The following is a 22,386-nucleotide window of genomic DNA, read 5'->3' on the forward strand; positions in this document are numbered from 1 at the left end:
AAGGTAATGTATCCAGCAGCAGCAAAGATGGATAGCAAATTGGGCACTGCCTTATGCATTAACCAACACCCAGTACGATATGCTTTAATCAACACCCTTGAATTGTTCATTATAAGCTAATAATTCAGCCATACTATGATTGTCTTTGAAGTCTGGGCAATTTCATGTTTCTACTTCTCTGTAGCCCTCTCGAGTTTGATCAAAATCGCATAACATATCTGCTTGCGTCGTTTTGCCCCTCAAACAAACAAATCCTTGGCATGATCCAGCAGCATCTGAATGTCTGGTTCTTCCTTGGTCATTTCGGCTGAAAGCTGGCTGTGTATACACTTTTCAACAAGAAGATGGTCCCGTGAAGCCCTCTGGACAGCTTTTCGTGTCACAATGTGCACAATTGCACTTCTCATTAGACAGCCTCAAGTATGTTTTTGAGAGCGGTTTCTTCCATGAGGGATCCTTTGCGCCCCCACCCCGCAAGTTCATACGTTTATAAAACATCCCAAATTCTGAACAACATTTTCAACTACTTTGTGGCGCATCAATGATGATGTCGGCAGTTTTGCAATACAAAAGTTGGTCAAACGTTACAATGGTGTGAAGGTTGTGGCAAGGTTGCAAACTAAGACTTATGTTGACAGAATGCACGCTTTGTCCCCATTGTACATATTAATCATAGGCAAGAATTTGACTGACAGCAGCCCATGGTACTGGCTATGCTGATGCAAGATACGCATCATTCTCTGTCAATTCAGTGTTACCTGAAGCTGAAACATATCGATCCTCTTATCAAAATCCAGAAAATGCGGCAGGTCCAAACTATGGCATTTCACATAACAAGCATCACGTTAAAAGTTATGGACTTGCGGCCCTTCGTATTGTGTCATTGGACGCCATGTGAGATTTCTGTGTAACATAATAAACTTAAACTATGTCTGACAATCGAAATGTGTTCTTTACCCCTCGAAACCTCGGTATAGACAACAAAATCAACTTATCTGAGTGTATAGTTACATAGTTATGATGATTTAGTTTTTGGTGGTCATCTTGGCGGCCCTTTTGGACGCCATGTTGGATTTGTGTGTAATATAGTAAACTTAAGCAAAACCGGAAAATCAAACCTGCGCCCATTATGAGCAACAAAAACGGCTGTGGGAAACTTTGCAAGTCACATCATACAATCATGTAGAGAAGTTTTAATTGATACACTATCAACACTTCCACCATTTACACGCATTATGCCATGATCATCAACAGAGATGCCAATCACTTTCTGAGCTTCGGAAGAAATTGGCACTGTTGTCTTCACATATATCGAGAACTTAAAACCAGTCTTGAAATGCACATCAGCAATCTGAGTAATATTAGGCATTACTGTACCTCGAACTGAAATACAAAATTAAATTCACACAATGCTTACTTCATGAATTTTATAATTTCCCTTTAAGTTTCAGTCTGACGCCCTATATGATCGTTGGTTATGAGAAAAATCCATTTTCAGCACAACAAGCACATTACATATTGACAAGTCGTCGAACTCAAATTATCGCTTGTGAAAAGAATTCACCATTTATATGAATAGCTTAGAATTTTAATATACCTATGCTCCTTCATAAGATTTATTACTAAAAGTAATGATTTATTTTTATTTTTTTTTATTTCGAATAGCTTTGAATATATATAATAACAATCACAAATATTTTTAATAATGTGCCTGCCCTGGGGTTCTAACCAAAAATCTTTTTAAAATGTAATTTTACCATAAACACAATAAAAACATGTAACTATGAACACAGTGCCTTTAATAAGACAATTATTATTAATATGTTTCATGTTCATCTGAATCTGAAATAGGAAATAAGAAGACAGCTGATGAGAAAAATACTAAAATTTGGCACAAGAATAATCAATAACATTGTATTAAAGGTTAGTTTTTACACTTACGCCATTTCTTTCTCATACGCATCAATGGCAGCTTTGTTAGACGACGCAGTTAAGATTCTCTTGATGGCCTCCCAAGCACGAGCCTCCATCTTCTTAAGATTTCTATTTGCAATAGGCGTTATGTTTAGAGTAGTTAGTAAGTTATTTACCTTCACCGGCCTGCCCAAACTGACTTTCATTGCTGAAAAGAGAATTGAAAATGATGAGAACATAAATACGAAATAAGGCCGTAGTTACTTAATGATGACGTTACAATATATTTTCATAGAATTCATTCGTATCATCATTACATTATTAAATAACATGAATGAGCAATCAATTGGATTTAACAACACAAATGCAAAACTAAATTTGAAAACTGAATATGATGGACACCGGAATGTTTCCTTATATATTACACGATAAACAAATATTCACTGGGAATGACACTTTGAATTTTAAGGGGTCTGAAAATGTGTAAGAAGTCCAAAGATCAATGGCAATTGTTCAATGATTAAACATTGATAGAAATGGTGGGTTGAAAAATGAAGACATGCATACATACCTGTTCCAAACTTGGTATTTACGTCAACGCATGGCATTCCACTGATCTTGCGATGCTGCTGCTTTCCATAAGCATCACGATTGAACTTTTCTATAGTCACAAACGACGTACAAATAACCACTGAGGCCATTTTGTAGTTCGCCAACAATGTTATATATTGTCAAAGGAATGGGACACAGATTACAAAACTGACCATTCTGTAATTTGTTTAGCAAAACCACCAGCTCAACGAGTCAATCAATCTTCTTCCATCTCCCCACCACTTCTGCTTACTCTTTTCACGCCATTTAGCAAATGCGAATAGCTTTTACGTGAGCCATTTTCACACAAATCGCCATCGTAGAGCTCGGTTAATGAATAATTGTTATCGAACACAACGTTGTCGATCGGTGTTTGCTTCTTTGTCTATTTTGAAAATCGCTCGCTTTTATTTCGCACTTTCATTTTGCTAAGAAAATGTAAACAAGCGTGACGTTATGAACACAAATACTTTATGAAACGAATTATTTTAACTTATATTTGTATTGTATAGTTATTAAATCTTAAAGAGATAAGCAAATCTAACTCTTAAATAAAGAAATACAAATTTATTTCGTGTATTTAGTATAATTTCCGGACTTAACAGTAGATATCGCCTATAGCCGAAACGCTTTAAGAATACGGCGATATCGACCGACTATTCCCGATCTCACTAGGCACTTACTGCCTTTATAAGTGACTGTTATGTAACGGTTTTCAATAAAGCAATAAACCGTGTAATCGCTGTCGTCTTGTAAAATTGAAGAAAATACGCGTTAACCATAACTCGAACAGCAAAAGTCTGCGCTATTGTTAGAAAAACCACAAAATAAATATATTTTGATTATGTTTTGTTTTTATACAAAACCAGAAAGTTTCGCGTATTTGCCCAGTCCCTGTGATCATTCCCCGGTGATGACTTATTATTTAAAACAATTAGCTTGGCATTATTGGCAATTAATGTTGTAATAAATGTAATAGGCACAAATGCAGTACTTAATTACACTAATTTTCACAAAAAATCACCACTATGCAAGATATTAATATAACAAAAATATATACATTGATCCGTAAAATAACTTCTCTTCCCATAAGCGAAACAAAAAATCATTACATGCTAGTCGCCGCACTCCAGTGCGACGCCAACTATATACACTCGAGTTTCAGGAACAGAAAATCAAGTAAGAAAATACTAAATAAACATATGATATATTTGCGCCCGTGTTAATATTTAATATAAGATTTATAACAGTCGTTTTGTTTAATATATTGAAGTTTGTAATGAAATGTTAATCAATCGTTCGAAAGAACCATCTTTTGAAAGGAACATTCCACAATTTACTAAGATTTCATACCTAAATGACAATAAGTGTCGTTTGATTCATTCTTTTGCAATCTAACAATGAAATGAAGAACATGATTAAAATGTTTTTGCCAAGTTTGCAATGTCTATAAATGTGTACAACAATATGAGTGAATTTATTTAAGCAAAGAAAAAACGACGTTTAACTACTTCATGATCAATTCCAATAACAAGAATATCAAATTTGTGTTGCTTATCGACACATTGTAAATAAAACTCGAAACGAGATATACTTAAACTAAACTACCTTAGCGATTAAATTTGCAAAAATATAACCACTTTTTTAAGCATATATTTTTGCATATGTAAGTAGCAACCATCCAATATTTCAGTCAAGGCCAAGAACAAAGAAGTCGCACTTTTAATCGATTCAGGAATTGGCAGTTGCTCCCGCTGCATTTAACACACATGTTCTAGGACGGGTATGAAGTCATCTTAAGACCCAAACTGCGGCTTCTTTACAAAGTATCTCTCTGAATACGATCATTGGTTTCCAATTCGCAAGGAAGCCGAAATGAGAATTATCGGGTTCCATACGTCTCAGGCTGGTAGAAATTACCATCGGTATCCCATTTCGTGCTTCCACATGTCTTTGCTGCCGAATCCGTTGAGAATTCCATAGATGGGTGAAATAGTTCAGATCACGTTGTATTATTGGTATGAAACAGAATCTCAAGCAATGTAAATGCACAGGATCATCAATCCGAAGCAAGCCGCTGTCTTGCATATCCTTAAAATAGTTCCTCCAAAACACAATAAAACTGACTCTTAAATTTACCCCAAAACGTTCAATTCTTTGATTGCCAGTGGATCTTCCAGTCATGTAACTGTTCATTCCAGACATGTTATCTCTGTCAATAAACCTAAACGCTATCTGCAAAGCCCGTACCCAAACGTTTTCTTTCCCTGCATCGCCACGAACCAGACGTGGAATGCGACCAATCCGTTTCATAAAGTTATCAAAGAAGCCCGCGATAATTCGAGGGTCATAATTCGAATAACATGCTTCCAGCAATATTATGCATCTGGAAAATCCATCAACCGCCCCGTGTATAGCAATTCCAAAAGGCTTTAGCTTATCAAACCCATCAATGTGTATCTTAAAATTTGGACCTTTATTGGTATAGACTCTGCGTTGCAGGCGATGTGCAGACATGAGAGCAACACCCTCAAGATATATTACCTTCAATACACACCTTGTTGTTTCTTGGGTTACTTTGACATTTGTGGTTGTGTTGACCAGTTTCCATATAGTTTTATAACCACATTCAGTCATCTCTCTTTTATATACTGAACGAATCGCTCGTATAACGTCTGGAAGAGGAGACGACACGTTGCGTCTTTTGAGCCCTAACCTTCGCAGTATCCGTTTCAGTTGACTCAAACTGAGAGCAGTGTTGTGTAGGAAAAGCAAAAATCCACATATATCCAGACGCGTATAGCCCAGTTTGTGATAACGCGAAATCCTTACATCCCTTTCTTGATTTGAAAGTACAGCTAACGACGAGTCAACATATATCAGTGCCACTAAGACACAAATCTGCAATATAAAAAAGTTGTGAGTCGTTAAACACACATAAGTTTTGCATGTATTAGTTAAAGACAAATATCTTATTGAATCAATCGAGATTTAAGCTATCTAAATGCTCATTAAACCCAACGAACACATTAATATTTATTGTTTGCAAACAGTGTATGTTATTTTTACCTTTATACCAAGCATTCCTGCTGTAAAAATTGACTGTCTGAGGTCTTGCGTGTTTCTAAAGAATATACCAGAAACTAAAAATCTGTTCGACGCCAAAAGCCATGAACCAATCTTGCAATAATGTGATGATGTCAAAATTCTATGACGACATGATATGAAAAAGGTATCATGGCGTAAAAAATAATTCATCGTGTCCACTAAAACTATGATGGCAAGTCATTTTCACAAGAGCATGACGCCAAAAATTAGTTAGATTTGTCAACTTAGATCGTTAAAGTCTCGACGTAAATGTTTCCGGCTTTTCCCGAAAAAATATTTGGTCCACATTATCTTAGTAGACAAATCAACATAATTTTTGGCGTCATGCTCTTGTGAAAATGACTTGCCATCATAGTTTTAGTCGACATGATGAGATATTTTTACGCCATGACCCCTTTTTCATATCATGCCGTCATAGAATATTGTACACCCTAATAACATGGTCATGCCGGATTAGTTGATATCGACTTACTGTGAAATAAAATGATTTGTCGTCATAGTTTTGTAGGATTGTCCCTCTTAATTTTACTCGCCATAACGACATTAGATGAGTCCATACACCAAGCACGTTCTTAGACAGTCGACCACGTTCTGAAGAAAATGCAGAACGGGATGTGAACTTGCTTGAACGTGTAGTTTTGGTCTGAAAAAAATTTACAATATGATTGAATGACGTACATACACTACGTGCAGCTCGTCCCTATCCCGTCCTATCCAGTTGCCAATCCGTCTATATCCAGTTCAAATTGGGTCAATTTTCCCACTGTCCCCGTTGGTATACCGTTTCCATTCAGACCGAGCCCGTCCTCATCCAGTTCGATCACGTTCGTACGCAGTACTTCTATATTCGTTGTGCAGTGGAAACTCGTTCAAAGGCAGTTCTCACTCCGTCCCGCTACGTTTTTAGTACGTTTAGGACGTAGTTGCAGCCACGTTCTGCACGCCGATTATAAAACCGACTACGTCGTTCATGCCAGTTCGCATTTATGTTCCACGCTTTGAGCTGACCAGACGTACATTTGTTCTTATTCTGCCCAACAAAACAATATATCGCTGTTCTGCTTCTAACATAAATTGCACGACGCCAACATTTAAAAATTTAACAGCTCCAAGAGTGTCCGTGTTTCAACTTAATATCACAAATGATGAATTTTTTTAGACAACGACCTCTCTTTATATGCACATTGTCTGAACGTATTGTATTCACGGTTTGAACGTTGTAACAACTGCATTGAACGAGTTCAACGTACTTGGAACCTGTTTCGAACTCCTAAAAACGTGTACAACGTACTAAGATCTTACTGAGAACTTTAGAACGTGTTGCAAACGTTGTAAGAACTTATCTTTTAGTTTGTATTTATTTACACGAAACAAGATCGTACTTGAGACGTAGTGCGGACTGGGTCGGTGTGTCTGAGAACGGATAAGACGGACTAAAAACGAACTCGATCAGTGTGGCATCGTACAAGTAATTTCGGTCCGATAGCACTACGTTCTGGCACGTTTCTAACCCGATCTTAGTACGACCTATCCGTTCTTAGTACGTCCATTCCGTTTCCAGTACGTTGTTACTGCGTTTAATTGTAGAACGGGATGATCGGAAGAAAATTTTGAGTAGGCTCAAAGTTCTGAAACACCAATCCAGTTCAACCCCGTTCCAGGCCGTCCACAAAGTTCGAAGACAGTTCGTAACACTTTGCTTCTACGATCACTCCGTTCTCACACAGTTCGAGTCCGTTTAGGCAAATTTTCCAGAACGGAGTCGGTGTATCGGGGGTATAAGTTAAAGTCTCGACGTAAATGTTTCCGGCTTTTCCCGAAAACATATTTGGTCGACATGATCTTTAGTCGACAAATCAACATTTTCGGCGTCATGCTCTTGTGAAAATGACTTGCCATCATAGTTTTAGTTGAAACGATGAGTTCTTTTTTACGCCATGAAACATGTTCATATCATGCCGTCAAAAAATCTTGACGTCATCACAGCATCAGGGTGTACCATATACGCTTTCATACGCTATCCCGTTTTTACAACGTTATTTTTTATGGCAACCTAATCGACTGCTTGATAGTAAACAAAACTACTGCTTATTTAATGGCATCAAATTTTAAATTATATATTTACAGACGAATAAAAGCCTTGTGTTAATGTAAGCGTATTAGTCTATAGACATTTCCGTACGTTTTTGACATACACAACCAAATGCATGTGTTGATGTTCAACGTTGTTTAGTGGTACATCTGAAATTGTGTATATTGCATATCCCATAATAAGTAGTCCAATACCTTAATGCTATGATTTGCTACGACCGTTCAAAGAAGGTGACCGCAATTTTAACGATTGGTGTGTTCATGTGTTTTGGCATGTGTCTTAATGTATTATGCATTGGGCGCCAATAATGATTTGATCATGCAAGTGCACTATTCTTTAATAAGCTTAATACATTTCGTTACAAAAACGCGATAATCGCAACGAATGTTGTTGGGCTATACAATCACTAGTTGTACCCCATGACAAAGTCTGTATATCTGTATATTGTATGTAATTATATCTTTAGTTATTCTAAAATTCAGACCGTTTCAATGCCATCTAAATCTTTTCCGATTATTTGCTGTTGGTCAATATACGAAGTCAAAATTATTTTTTTTTTGCAAATATTAGGTCATCCATTAAAGAAAAAAATTAAAAGTCAGCTTATTCAATCGATGTTTTATCCTCCTTATTATGTCGGTTTTAACAAGAGAAACTAAACTTACTGAGCAACTTTTATCTTTATTATGTTTGTATTCGTTTAAGATCTTATCAAATACAATCTGTTATTACGCATTATGTTGCAAGCATAAAATAACATACAGTACATGGAAAATAGAAAACAACAACAAGTATACAAAATATATAATACTGAATATGCCCGTTTAATTCTAAACACTATCTGATCTTTTATTGCATATTAATATGCGTAATGGGCCAATTGCTTTAATATATGAACATGAACTGAATATTTACAATGAACGCGTCAATGAAATAAGAAGGTATCACGAGTAACAAATTACTATTTCTCCTATATAAACAATGCTTATTTGAAACAAAGAACATTCTATAAAATCTCTGTTCGCCCTTGTCCACTTAATCTGGATATGTAAAGGTAACTTTTTTTTACACATTGATGAAATGTAAAACTGTATTATTATATGTACCTTATCATTGTTGGCATGTTTGTTAAATATAGAGAGGCACTAACGGCAAGGCCCATACATTTCAAACGAGTACGTGTTATTAAGTCATGATGATCCCTGTTGTTGTTATATATTGACATTACTGTCAAATCAATTACTTCACATAAAAGATAGCAAACACAGTACAAAGCGACTTGGTCCAAGACATGCTCTTCTCTTACAACTGGAAAGCTGGATAATAATTAAACCATGCGACGCCGTTACTCTTTTGCTAAAAGCATCCTCATCAAATGACAAAATTCTGACAAAGAACGGTTTTTGTATCAAATATGATTACTTGATAATTGATAAACAGGTTTTGGGATAACCAATGATATATATAAATCATAATACAAACAATCAGACTTGTGTACGACCTATCTTTGAATAATCACCCCGAAAACCACTTGCTAACTGTAAATATGCACATATTACCAAATCAGCAGTTGGCATAACAAACAACTATTACCATATATGTATTTACTTTTGCCACTACAAGTACTTCACCCACCAACTCTTTTAACCCATGTATGCCTAGTGGACTCGCACATCCGTCTAAATTGGATCAATTTATTTCCAAAATTAGGGATGTCTAGTATATTTATTTCTATATTTAGAATATTTTTTACAGAAATTACTTTAATCAAACTGCGCAGACCCTGATGATACGCCGCATCATGCGGCGTCTCATCTTGGTCTACGCTGTTTGCCAAGGCCTTTTTTCTAGACGCTAGGCGTCCATGGGTTAAAAAAACACAATATATAAACAAAACTTTTTTACCAATCAACTGTTTGATAGAAAACACTATCTACACTATATCTTCAGCATTTACTCTATTCTTGTCCGTCCTGCAATAGCCTCTATTTCGCACATTCAATGTTTCATTAAACAAGTACAAAGGAAGAATCTTATGTTTCTATTGTACCCGGTTGTCTAGCAAGCGCAGTGGTTGGGGCACTCGCTTCACACATAGGGGGCACTGGGACAGGAGGGGTTTCCTTCGGGTACTGCCGTTACCCCCCCCCCCCCCGCCCCACAACACGAGACCGCAACAAAACAAAAAATGAAAAATCTTTCAGTAACAACAAAATAGCTGCAGCTATCATTCTAAATTCGTCCCAACTTTCCTGAGTCTAGTAAGTAAATTATGTAGGAGCGCTGGGGCACACTCCGGGTACACACATAATGTAGCCTATGGGTCGTGAAAGACTTCGAAAGACACACACATACACACGCAAACCAGTTTTTCTAGCCCATTATAAGATTACTACTGATTTAGCTATCAACTGTTTGGTCGAAAAAACAATCTTATCTGTACCGTTCATCATACAGTGTCTACTTCTTCATGTTTTCAAGATAATGGTATAGTAAACATTCATAGTAAATTCTTCTAATTAACTTACAAATTTTAATTATTTCTAGGTATGCATTAATTTGAGTACCACGGTTCACAGTGCATACAAAACAGTTTATTTTCATTCATCCGTACATCCTTAAACCTAAATTGCAATTCTAGTGATTTTTGTAACAAAACTGATCTACATGTATTTTACATTTTTGTCTATCTTTCTCTTTCTGCTACTTAACAATAATCTTGTGTCGAAGAAACTAAGCCATAAAACCTACATTCCTTGTTTATCGTATAATACATGTATCTTCATATTCAAAATATATATGGTCAATAAACCTACCCGTCAAGCCCTAAGTAATCGACGGACATTTACTTAATTTCAGTCAACGTTTTGTTCAAGGAAGCCATTCACATATTCTAAACCACCTGCAATTGCCACTGTCCTGGCGCAATTTTTAGTACCACGTGTTAAAAACCAACTGATCGTCGGACGACACTTTACGCACATGCATTAAACCCCCTGTTCATAGAAAACGGCCCATATCTCCCTGTTCAACGTTTTGAACTAATGTATAAAACTGTCTTACTTAATTCAGTCCGGTACCTATGAACCTTTCATTATTCTGTTTTTATTTCCCACAATCAATCTATATTAATCATCCTGCCTGGTTCGAATGAAATATGAATTTTCCTATTTGTATTTTCCCAATCAACTAATATACCAAACCTTCATAATTCATTTTTCCCGGCTCCTTTGTCGCGGTAGAGTTCATCAACTCGTTGGCCTCCTCCATGGTGATCATGTCTCCCATACTTGCTACTGTCTTGTAAAGGTTCATGGGGGTGAAGAAGCCGCTTTTATCCATGTTCAACACCGTAAACAGGTCCATGATGTTCTCGGAGCCGTCAGTGTGCTTCATCTTGTGGTACACCAGGCGCTTGAATTCGTCGAAGTCGATCACTCAATCACCTTATATTAAAACAAGCATTTCTGCTTTACTTAAGCTTATGTTCTTTCCGATATTCAGTGATAGAGATTTCGTAGTCCCTTAACACATCGAAACTGGTACTTAATTAACAGTTTTAAATGCATGATGTTTGTTAACAAACAGTAAGACGTAACATTAAAACAAAGGGGTTTAATGTCTGTTCGTAAAGTGTCGTCCCAGATTAGCTTGTGCAGTCTAATAAGGGGCAACACTTTCAGCTTTTATGATATGTTTCGTTTCAAGAAAGTCTCTTCCTAGCAAAAATAAAGTTTATGCGGAAAGTGTCGTCCCTGATTAGCCCGTGCGGACTGAACGGGTGCCACGATATTTACTATATGAACGCTAAAATACATGATTAACTAGCGTTCTTCGTGAGTTTTGATTTATGACTAAATTATTATTATGTTGAAAAATTCACCGTCAAACATATTCAACAGAAAAACTTGGATTTTGTACTGCGCAATCTTACTGTCATGATTGAGTGCGAGTCCTAAAAATATCCGAAGTGCGGAGCATAGTGTAACACAATGCATATATTGGAATATTATTTACTAGTGTGGACATTACCGTTTCTATCGATGCTCTTGACCATCTCCTCTATCTCCAGTTGATTTGGGTTTTGTCCTAGTGACCGCAAGGCGGATACAAATTCATTAACATCAATAGAGCCGTCTCCATCCTTGTCGAACATCTGAAAGGCCTCACGAAACTCTTTAACCAAATCAGGCATTTCAATTATTTAGCGAAAATCTTCAAAACCGTAAAAAATATCTCCAAGGCTTCGCAATACTTTGTAAGCCGAATAGTTATCTAAATGTCCTCGCGAAACTCTTTAAACTAATATTAACATATTTGTTGCCTTTTGAAACTATTCAAACCCGTATCAAACATCTTAATGGCACAACTAAATTCTACAAAACCGTATTAAACTTCTGAATGATCTCGCGAAACTCTTCAAAGCCGTATTAAAAACAACTTTATGGCTCCACAAAACTCTTTAATACAGTATCAACCTTCTGAATCGCTTCGCGAAGCTTTAAAACTGTATCAAACATCTTAATTATCTCGAGACACTATAACCAGTATCAAATATCTGAAAAGCCTCGCAAAACTCTTTTTATCGTGTCAAACAACTGAATCCCTTTGCGAAACCCATCTGAATTGCCTCACAAAACACATTAAAACAGTGTTAAATGGCATTGAGAAACTGTTTTAAACAGTATCAAACATCTTAATATTCGATTAACCTTTTAATACCGTATCAAACATTCGACAGGCCTCGCAAAACTCTCTTAAACCCTGTAAATTTCAGAGTGGCATTGCAAAACTCTGTACAACCATATGAAACATCTGACAGACCTCGCAAACGTACGTACAAAAGAGCCAAATGCAAAAGGTCGCTAAACTGAGTTCCGAAGGAGCTGAACTCTTTTAAGAACTCTTGAGATCTTTCCGAAAAAAAATTAAGCACACAGCTAAGATATCATAAGAAAACATTTCCTGAAAAACTGTGATTGATTATTGAGCATATAATGAAAATTACATAGCCTCTACGCGGTCATGTTTATTGTTTTATCTATATAAAAAACAGTACAACTTATCCCAGCGACACGAGATAAACATGGAGAGAGCTTTAACATTATATTACATAACACATACCAAACATCTGGCCATGAGGTTTCAGACGAAAAGATCTTAAAAGTATTGCCTACATACATATCACGTTATTGAGGGAATGAAGTTAGCCCAGAGATAAACCAATTGTTTACCCAACTGACATAAAGTCAACAAACTAAGTAGAAAACTATCACATAATTAAACATGATAGTTACAACATCTATGGACCTAGCAGTTTTAGAGAAGAAGATTTTAAGAGTGTTTACAATAAACTATAAAAGAAAAACAAGTAACCCCAATGACGGGGCTTATTTTGACCCCAGGGTCATGCTTTGAACAAACTCGATAGAGGACCACCACACTATCCTACATGCCAAATGCCTCTGGGTCAAGCGGTGTAAGGTGTTCATTATGAACATATATTAGGGAAACAAGTAACCTCTGGGCTGGGGCCCTTTTAGAGCCAAGGAGCATTATGTGAACAAAAAGTGTTGATGATCAACATACATTCTTAGATGCCAAATAGTTAACCTCTGAGCGTTACGGTTTCATATAAAACAAATAAGATCAATTTGCCCTTTATGTATATAAACAATAAGCCTATTGCACAAAATGATTTTCTCAAGTAATTCAACTATTCACAATTGTATTTTTATCATGTTGATGAAATGGCATAACTTAGCTAATAACGGATTTTTCTAAAATAATGATTATTTTCTGAACAAAAAAATGGATGTTATATAACAATTTTAAACTGCAACTATTTTTTACCTTAGATTATCTTAAATGAATTCTTGAAGAAGGCCCCCAGTCTCTGACTCAAGCTCTTCATTTTCTTTATCTCTTCCGGTTGAGATTTTTTATTCAAAGTTGTAAACAATTTCTTGGTTTTTCCAGTATTTATCAAGTCTTGCCTCCTATGACTTTATTGATCTAGCTGTAATGACGCTGTTTGGTAACGAGTTCCAGATGTCAACGACTCAATGGCTTAATGGGTACTTTCTGATGTCCAAACGAGGTCTTGTCTTGTATAATTTATAATTGTTTCCCCTAGTTACACTTTCTTGATTGAGTTTTAACAATACCTTTTCATCATAATAATATTTTCCATTCAGTAGTTTATAAACTTCTATCATATCCCCTCTCACTCTTCTGTAACTAAGCGTTGGTATATTCAGTTTCTTTAATCGTTCTTCATATGATAGGTTGTTCACTAAATAGATTGTTATTCTTCATTTGTTTTATCATTTTCTCCCTCACTATCTTTTCGAGCAGTTTACACAGAATGCATGTTAAGCTAACTGGGCCTATAGTTACCGGCATCTTTTTTGTCTCCCTTTTTATAAATAGCAGTAATGTTTGCTGTTTTCCATTCATCAGTCAGAGCACCTGTGTCTATACTATTTTTGAAGATGATACAGATTGGTAATGCTCATGTGTTACTTTTTTTCAGTATTCTTGGGCTAAGCTTGTCAGGACCTGGAGATTTGTTGATAACCAATTCATCTAGTTTCTTTTTTCCATTGTTCATCTATTGTTTTATTTCTCATGGCACTTTCCCAATCTATGCTATGTGTCTCTTTCATTCCATCAAAATCGGCTTTTCCAAAGTTAAGTCTCTCTTTTGCATGATGATTTTCAGAATAACCGCTGAAGTTAAATATTATAACAGAGTGGTCACTATTCCCTAGCGGGTTTTCAATGCTTACACTGTTTATCATTCCTTCCTCATTGCTGAATACAACGTCTAGAAGTGATGAATCTGCGTCTCCCCTTCCACGCGTTGGCTCATGTACGTGTTGATACCAGAAGCTGTCTCTGACACACTCCACAAAATCATAACTGAAGTCACCTGGTCCCCTGTCTGTAGACGTATCATCCCGGTTGATATTTGGCAAGTTCAGATCACATACTGTAACAAAGTGTGTATATTTCATAGCGTATAAACGCCCTGTCTTTGGAATTAACTTGTTTAAGGTCTTCGGATATATGTTCGTCCTTAAAAAAAAGAAATGAAAATAACACAATATGCATGCGTTTGTTTTAGCAGCAACAATTACACTAACGATGATGATGATAATAATTATATATTATGGTATTGATGGCAGGCAAAAACACCACAAACAGAATTCAATTCATTTGATATGCGCAGAATAATAATACATCGCTATAAATCATGCTTAATCAACTTCTAATACAATTACCATTTGAAATCGTTTGTTTTATACATATGTCAATAAATATAAAGGTTAATTTAGTCAAATATTTATCATGTTTGCACAGTTTACTACAACGTTTGAAGTACCACTGGATCCATGTATGTATGTGATCGGTTTCTGTTAATGTATTCCTCATTACAACAATATTATTCAATATATCGCTAAGTCCATTTTGTTAAACTGATATTGTAAAATCCATAACATTTGATCGCATGCTTACCATAATCGACCTGCAAATTAAACGGCCGGTGGAACAAATAATTCAATGTGGGCGTGAACAAGCGGAACCATTTTAATAACTGACCGCTAAAAGTGCAATGCATTTTAAATGCTACGATGACCGCTTTGTTATTAATATGCCGAACATTGTTTAATTCGTCGCTTTTGAAGATATGCACTGCTAATAGAGATAAACGGATACGATTGAATGCACAATTGTTTCCATGTATTGTCTACTTAACAAAAATTGATTGAAGTCAGTAAATCAACATGTCTTTTTTTGTATTAACAATTCAAAATCATTCAGCAAATCCCCTATACTTTAATTATTTTTAGTTTAATTTTTTTTATTTCGCGGATAGTCTTATTGGCAAATCTCAATGTTCCGTAGCGGGTATTAAGTATAAAATGTATTATAATAAGTATTATAATGCTCTGTCTTTTATTTAATCGCTATTTTGATTTGTGATGAAATTAAATGTTTGTTCTCATATTTGTTTCTTGAATATAATGGTCTGGGTCAAGTTTGCAGTTAGGATCCCGTTAATACAAATTTAACAGCCCAATCCAAGCCTCTTACCCCAGTTTTATTCATGTGCGCATTTTTAGTATGTGACTGTTTATCAACTTTTGTTTCGTTAGTATGAAACTCTGGGTCAAGTTTGCGGGTAGGATCACTTTAATACAAGTTTAACAGCCTAATCAAAGCCGCTGACTTCAGTTGTATTCATGTGTGTATTTCTAGTATTTGACTTTGTGTGATTTTATTTCGTGAATATTATACTATAGGGTCAAGTTTTAGGGGTTGTATCTCGTTAAGTTTAATGGCCCAATCCAAGCCGTTCACCTCAGTTGTATATATGTGTGTATGGCTTGTATGTATTTATGCGTTGCGTCAATTACAGCTGTTATGGGTTTTCTCCTGATGATGCAGCTGACGTTTAACCACGAATATTTTTATATGAATCCCCCAATATACATGGAAACAATAAAAATGGTTTTATTAAAAGATATGTAAGTAATGGAAAATTCGTGTTCAAAATTACATTAATAATGCTGGCTCCCATACGATACTTTTTTGCAAACGTTTTGAAGAATGACCTGTGTAAGGTGGTTATAAAGGAGAATAATGACGGTGGTGTGATATAACTGGTTGAATTACAGCTACTCTTTTCTAAACTGATTCAAAAATACTATTTATATAATAATTTTATTGTTATAATTTGTTTAGCCAATTTACTTGCAAAACCTCTTGCATTTATTTTACTTAGAACGCTACCCGAAAAATTCTTCATATTGCTTAATCAGTATGTGATTGTATTTATTTAAGCACTTATAAATGTATGTGTAGAGATGTTGTTTTCACTTATTTGCTATAATGACTATCGGAAAATTAAGTCAGTGAAACTCAATAAAGAACTGTTGAATGTTTCAAGAAATGCACATTGACATCAATTTATAAATATGTATCAATTCATCGGTGGCATCGGTGTGGGTATTATGTATCCGGTTATTTTCTGCATGCTTTTAATGTGAAAAGGATAACATATACATGGTATTGGTATGCCTTCTCTTTTCCAAAACACACAAACAAAAATGACCACAACGAGTACATTTTCTGCAACAATTTGCTTCCTAAATCTTGCTGTGGTTACAAAGACAAAAAGTTATTAGATGAATCATAATAATGAGCATTAAATATTCCAATTACGTGTTGACGTGTGGTTGATTTGGTATTAAGACTAACTTTATAAGCACTGTGTATGGCTTTGTTTATTTTATGATTGATAACATCACATTTATATTTATGTTATCATGATGATTCTGCTTCATGTATAAGCAATTTAAGTTTAAAAGCACTGCGTATGGTTATGTTTATTTTATGATAATAACACTAAATTTTTATTTATGGCATCATACTGAGCCTTCTCAATGTATACGCAGTTGAACAAAATACAGATGGTATTAAAATAAAAATTTTAAGAACATATGATGACGAATTAAAATATGAAATATTATTGATTTAAAATGTTAATGGAATATATATTCATATTTGAAGCGTTATTTTGTGTCATGTCTTGTTATTTATTTTAAAGATTTAATTCATACACTTAACATAGAAAACAGGATTCGCTAAACAAAAGTAAGGTCCGATGGCGCTATTGTATTTGAGGTTTATTGTTTAAGCCAGTCAGGTGAAGGTAAAGGCCACCGTACTCAAATAAAAAATACCAACTGTATGCTCATTTACTTAATTTTTTCATTAAGGGATTGATTTCCAATTGTGTGTATTGTTGACATATTGACCAAGCTAGGGATTATTTGAGGGTCAGTTAGTCAAGTTAAAGGAGACTATTAATACAAACATAAAACAAATTTCAACTGACTTAAGTATTTGTAAACGGTTATTAAATTACGCAATATATGAAAATATGGTTTAAATATTTATGGTTAAAATAATTTATATAAAAATGCATTTCAAGCAAGTAAAAGAAAGCTCTTACGCGGTGACGCAATCAGCACCCACGATGCAATAACCCTGATGATGTTCATGAGGCAAAGCGGATCTGAAACGAGAATATGCCGTTAGTTTGGTAAGTCTCTGTGTTACTTAAGTCAGTAATTATACGCATTCGAATTTTTTGTTTGCTGATAACAGTTATTCCCGTATATCATTTTGTCTTATTATGGGCGCAGTAACATATAGAGAATAACAGGTTACTGCATGATTGTTTTGTAATATATAAGGCGAGGCATAGAGTACTTTCGCTTAATATTTGTCTTTTTTTTTCTTTTTATGCTGCGTTTTGTGTATAAAATATATAAGAACTTTGCATCAAATTGTTGTTCCTGTTCAATCCGATTTCTTAACAAAAGATGATAACTTTATAGTTGATTCCTATTAATATTAATTTCCTCCAATTATTGACTGATATAACAAATTCCTGTTGAACTGATAGAAAAAATATCAGGCAGCGTTATATCAAGCAGATATCAATGTGGCGGTATGATAAAAATTACTATTGCTACTACAATTGCTACTACTGCTACTACTTCTACAACTACTACTACTGCTACTACCACTTCTACTATTACTAACTGTTATTATTACTTTATTATAAAGGTTTTTTTACAAACCAAACGGAATGATTCTTTTTTCTTGTGAAAATAATCCAGTAATATATACATTTGTAAAAAAAATACTTCGCAACTTTTCACATGAATATAAAAACGAAGTAAATAAGCAATCGACCGCTGTGGTAATAATTATTTTCATATTCATTTGTAAGAGCTAATTTACAGGGAAGAATCGTTTAGTAAATACAATGTGTTTGTCGGAAAATGTAGTTTATGGCAATTAAGGAGTGCAGTTCGAACAAGCTGGTTTGAAGGTAACCGTGTACACTTAGTATGAAATTTACCTTTGAGCAATGGCAAAGCGCCGTTTCAAGATTGTGGTCCTTTATGTTGTTGATTACACCTTATAAACGTTGGACAAACATGTTTAAGAGTTTGGAGTCATCGCATTGAAATGAGCAATACAACTTTGTAGGTTTTGTCTGGTTCTATTATATAAACCAAAATGTATACCTGAAGTTTTTTTTTCTTATGGCCCTTATTATCGGTTCATAACATGAAAACACGTTTCTGATAGTATTATTATATATGGCTTTATTAATGTGTAACCCTGGTACACACGCACCGTAAAATTTATATACACGAAACATTTGAGCGCGACATATGCAAATTGCCACATAAACGCTAGCAAACGCATCTACCGTATACACTGGGGGCTGACGAGGTATAAGCGTTGTCCGTTTCGCTACGACGTCGGGTATATGTTTTACTACGAAAACATTGTGTAAATACACTACTTAATCAGGCGAGTTTCATCTTTTCTGGTATTTGTGGATTAGAGAACGGAACATCCAGTAATGGTAGGTACTTATTTTCAATAACAAACTAATAACACATGTGTAGTTGCAACATTTACATTTATTTTGAGCTAAAATCGAAATATTTTGATTTGAAGCAATGCATAAGGTGGTTATTCTGTTAAAATAGAAAATTACGGTAACTTAAATTGAATAAAACTTCAGGTTCCTTTGATTCAGAGTACATTTCACATTTTAAAGTACAAAACAGGTTACGAACATATATTTTAATTATTCAAATGGTTTGTTTCGAAGGAAATTACAAGTCGCTTTATGTATAGGTTTCGCACAGAGTATGTATTGGTTGTGCTACGAAGTACAAATATAATGTATAGGTTACTCAACGAAGTTTCTGTATCATTTTGCGGACATATTACATGCAGTTTGCAGTTATTGCAGACTGCCATTGTCCAGTGCAAAAGATGCCGTGCTTCATTGTGCGCATGAACATCCAAACGGAAAGGTTTCCTTTATGTGGGAGATGCCTTGTGACACTGCACCAGGTGTACAATACAGAAATCGCACGTTCATTAGTATGGATGGCGACATAAAAAAGTATGCTAAAAATATAACATTCAATCCGGTTTCTGGCAAATTGATAATTCCGACAAAATCTACAGTGACAGAAAGTCCTGTGCGAAAGATATCACGAATAAACACACCAACAAAATCTGTCCATTGTCAGATTATTTAATATTGATTATAGATTATTCTCATTATCTCGTAGATGTAAGGACATAGAAAAAATAGTTGGGGATATCTGGAGTTGGAGATAAACATTCGACGAAACCCGCAGACGAAAACAGAAAAAGGAAAACCGAAAGTAAAGCCCAAGTCACACTATTGCTGGTAGAGCCCCGGTCCATACCTGTTTGCTAACGCAGGTCGACAGGCGAGAACCGGGATGATTCTTAGATTTTTTTTTATCTCGGTCACACTATTTCCCGGTGCCGCCCCGGTTGAAGCCGGTCAACAGCCCGGCAGAGTCCCGGTCAACCCCGGACTGGTTTATCCCGGTGAAAGCCGGCAGCGTTCCGGCAGAGCCCCGTTATACCGTCACTACGCCGGCACTCAACGGGGCTATACCGGCATCAGACACCGGCAGAGCTTCGGCAACGCCCCGGTTTAACCGGGGACAACCGGGGCTCCACCGGGAAAGTATTAAAATGTTAAATACCTCCGGTATGAACCGGGAGTCACCGGTAAGGACCGGCAACGACAGGCTTGGTACGGGAACAACCGGGACTGCACCGGGAACAACCGGGACGGCACCGTCAAAGCGCCGGTTTACTTATGTACCGTAGCTATACCGGGACTCTGTCGGCATTCACCAGGCTCGCCGTTGCTCTGCCGGGGTCTCTTTGGGCCCCGATGTAGCTACGGTGCCGCCCCGGTTGTTCCCGGTGCAGTCCCGGTTGTTGCCGGTGCCACGCCGGTCGTTGCCGGTCGTTCCCGATGACTCCCGGTTCATCCCGGAGGTATTAAACATTTTAATACTTCCCCGGTGGATCCCCGGTTGCCCCCGGTCTTCCACAGTTCAGCCCGGTGGAGCATCAGTTCATCCCGGTAGGGCCCCGGTTCATCCAGGTAGATGCCTGATCACGCACCGGGGCTCCGCCGGCATCATAGTGAGACTTGGCCTTAACCGCATTGTAACACGAGGTAAATTTACCAGCCGTCATGTATGAAGTTAACAATAACCTTTGACAGAAACCCATTGCCACACCTTTACAACAATACATTGATTATGCAATTGCGGATTTGTGCAATTGGGGTCCTATTTTCCACACCTTACGGCTGTTACAGGTGTTGATTTTACAGGTAAAATCATGTATACTTACATGAAAATCATCTCGAAATTAGTTGGCGATAACAGATTTTCAAGAAAATCGCTTTGATATATACAATGTAAAAATCAAAATCAGTATGGGATAAAGATGGATCGAAGCTGGGACATGGGATTTACTTTAACATAAGCAGTGTTTCGAGATAAGCGTGTTGGACATAACGAGGATCGAACGAATGTTATTTGATAAAGAATACCGTATGCTAAAAAACTATCGTCGGTCTCTATCCAAAAGAACGTATAAGGCATTGTCACAAGGTAAAGATGCGTAATGTTTATTGAGATCGACGACATTAGGTTCTCGACCCTCAACTGTCGTCTTATATGTGGATTTTCGATTTTGATCATTTCGTTTGGGTTAGTCGTGAATTTAATTATATGATAATAATGTGCATTACCATGTCGACTGTGCGCTTCGGGTCATATTTTGTCGTTGTTACTACAGAGGGAGTAATCACGTGACAAACAAGATGGCGACATCCATGCCGAGGCAGGTATTTTTCGTCCCTTTATTACGTGTATTATGTTTTCTTATTCCGCTCACTTTCCAGACATATTAGGAAGAAAGTTACTGGCTTTTATTTCATAGTAATACTCGCTTTATATCTCGACTTTACTTGATGCAAAATTTCTTAGCGGGATGACCTAATTAGGGCTCCACTAAGAAAATTTGCACCGAGTAAAGTCGAGATATTAAGCGAATTTAAGTACGAAATAAAGGCTAATCACCGTTTTACTGATATGGCTGGAAAGTGAGCGTCATTTAAAAAATAAACAGAAGTAATAAAGGGTATAAAACGGCGAAAAATGACTTTCTCGGCATGGACGTCGCCATATTGAATGACTATCACGTGATTACCCCCTCTGTTACTACCTCTTCCGAAAAGGAAACAGCCAGCCACTCCATGACTCTGAATTAAAAAAAAAAGCTGTCTTTCTTTCGCCTTTGAGAGATAACCAATACGTCTTCTGTGAGAAACGCATACACGCTAAAGCGTTGTCGTAGCGAGGCATATACGTATACTGTCAGAGACATGATTATGCATAATAATACTATTTAGCCATTATTTCTGATAACTGGGCCACCCTACACATTTATAAACACACCGGTGGCTTAACGATACATACAATATTTTCAATATGGAAATTGTAAAATTGTGTCAATTAAAAGCAGTTGTAAACCTTAATTGCATTTTTTTTTTAAGTGAAACTTGACTTCGGTTTGATAAATCAGCGGTATATTTAATGATTAACCGCATAAACCAGACACATATTGAATCATAATTTGATGTAACAGATCTATGAAATGTCATTGTGCTAAAATTCAGAGTTTTTTTATTACAAAAGCATAATCTTACCTGTTTTAAACACAAATTTCCA

General features: G+C 36.1%; 1 protein-coding gene across 9 annotated transcripts in view; it reads right to left on the reverse strand.

Moving 5' to 3' along the window:
* The window catches only part of LOC127848763 (uncharacterized), a 65,425-nt gene that overhangs the window by 17,943 nt on the left and 25,096 nt on the right, over nucleotides 1-22,386 (reverse strand). For 4 of the 9 annotated variants that reach the window (XR_008034753.1, XR_008034754.1, XR_008034752.1 and 1 more), the window contains exons 2-3: nucleotides 17,730-17,792; nucleotides 13,559-14,785 (exon numbers count right to left, since the gene is read on the reverse strand). Coding sequence is in view for 1 of the 9 variants with exons in the window: in XM_052381365.1 (XP_052237325.1) it covers nucleotides 14,290-14,699; nucleotides 17,730-17,792 (473 nt within the window). In the remaining 8 variants the exon portion in view is untranslated. Of the gene's footprint in view, nucleotides 1-6,091; nucleotides 6,257-13,353; nucleotides 14,786-17,729; nucleotides 17,793-22,386 lie in introns of those variants that run through there. The other 5 variants (XR_008034757.1, XR_008034750.1, XR_008034756.1 and 2 more) reach the window with 3 other exon arrangements.

The sequence above is a fragment of the Dreissena polymorpha genome, chromosome 10 (genome assembly GCF_020536995.1).
Source record: "Dreissena polymorpha isolate Duluth1 chromosome 10, UMN_Dpol_1.0, whole genome shotgun sequence".
NCBI lineage: Eukaryota > Metazoa > Mollusca > Bivalvia > Myida > Dreissenidae > Dreissena > Dreissena polymorpha.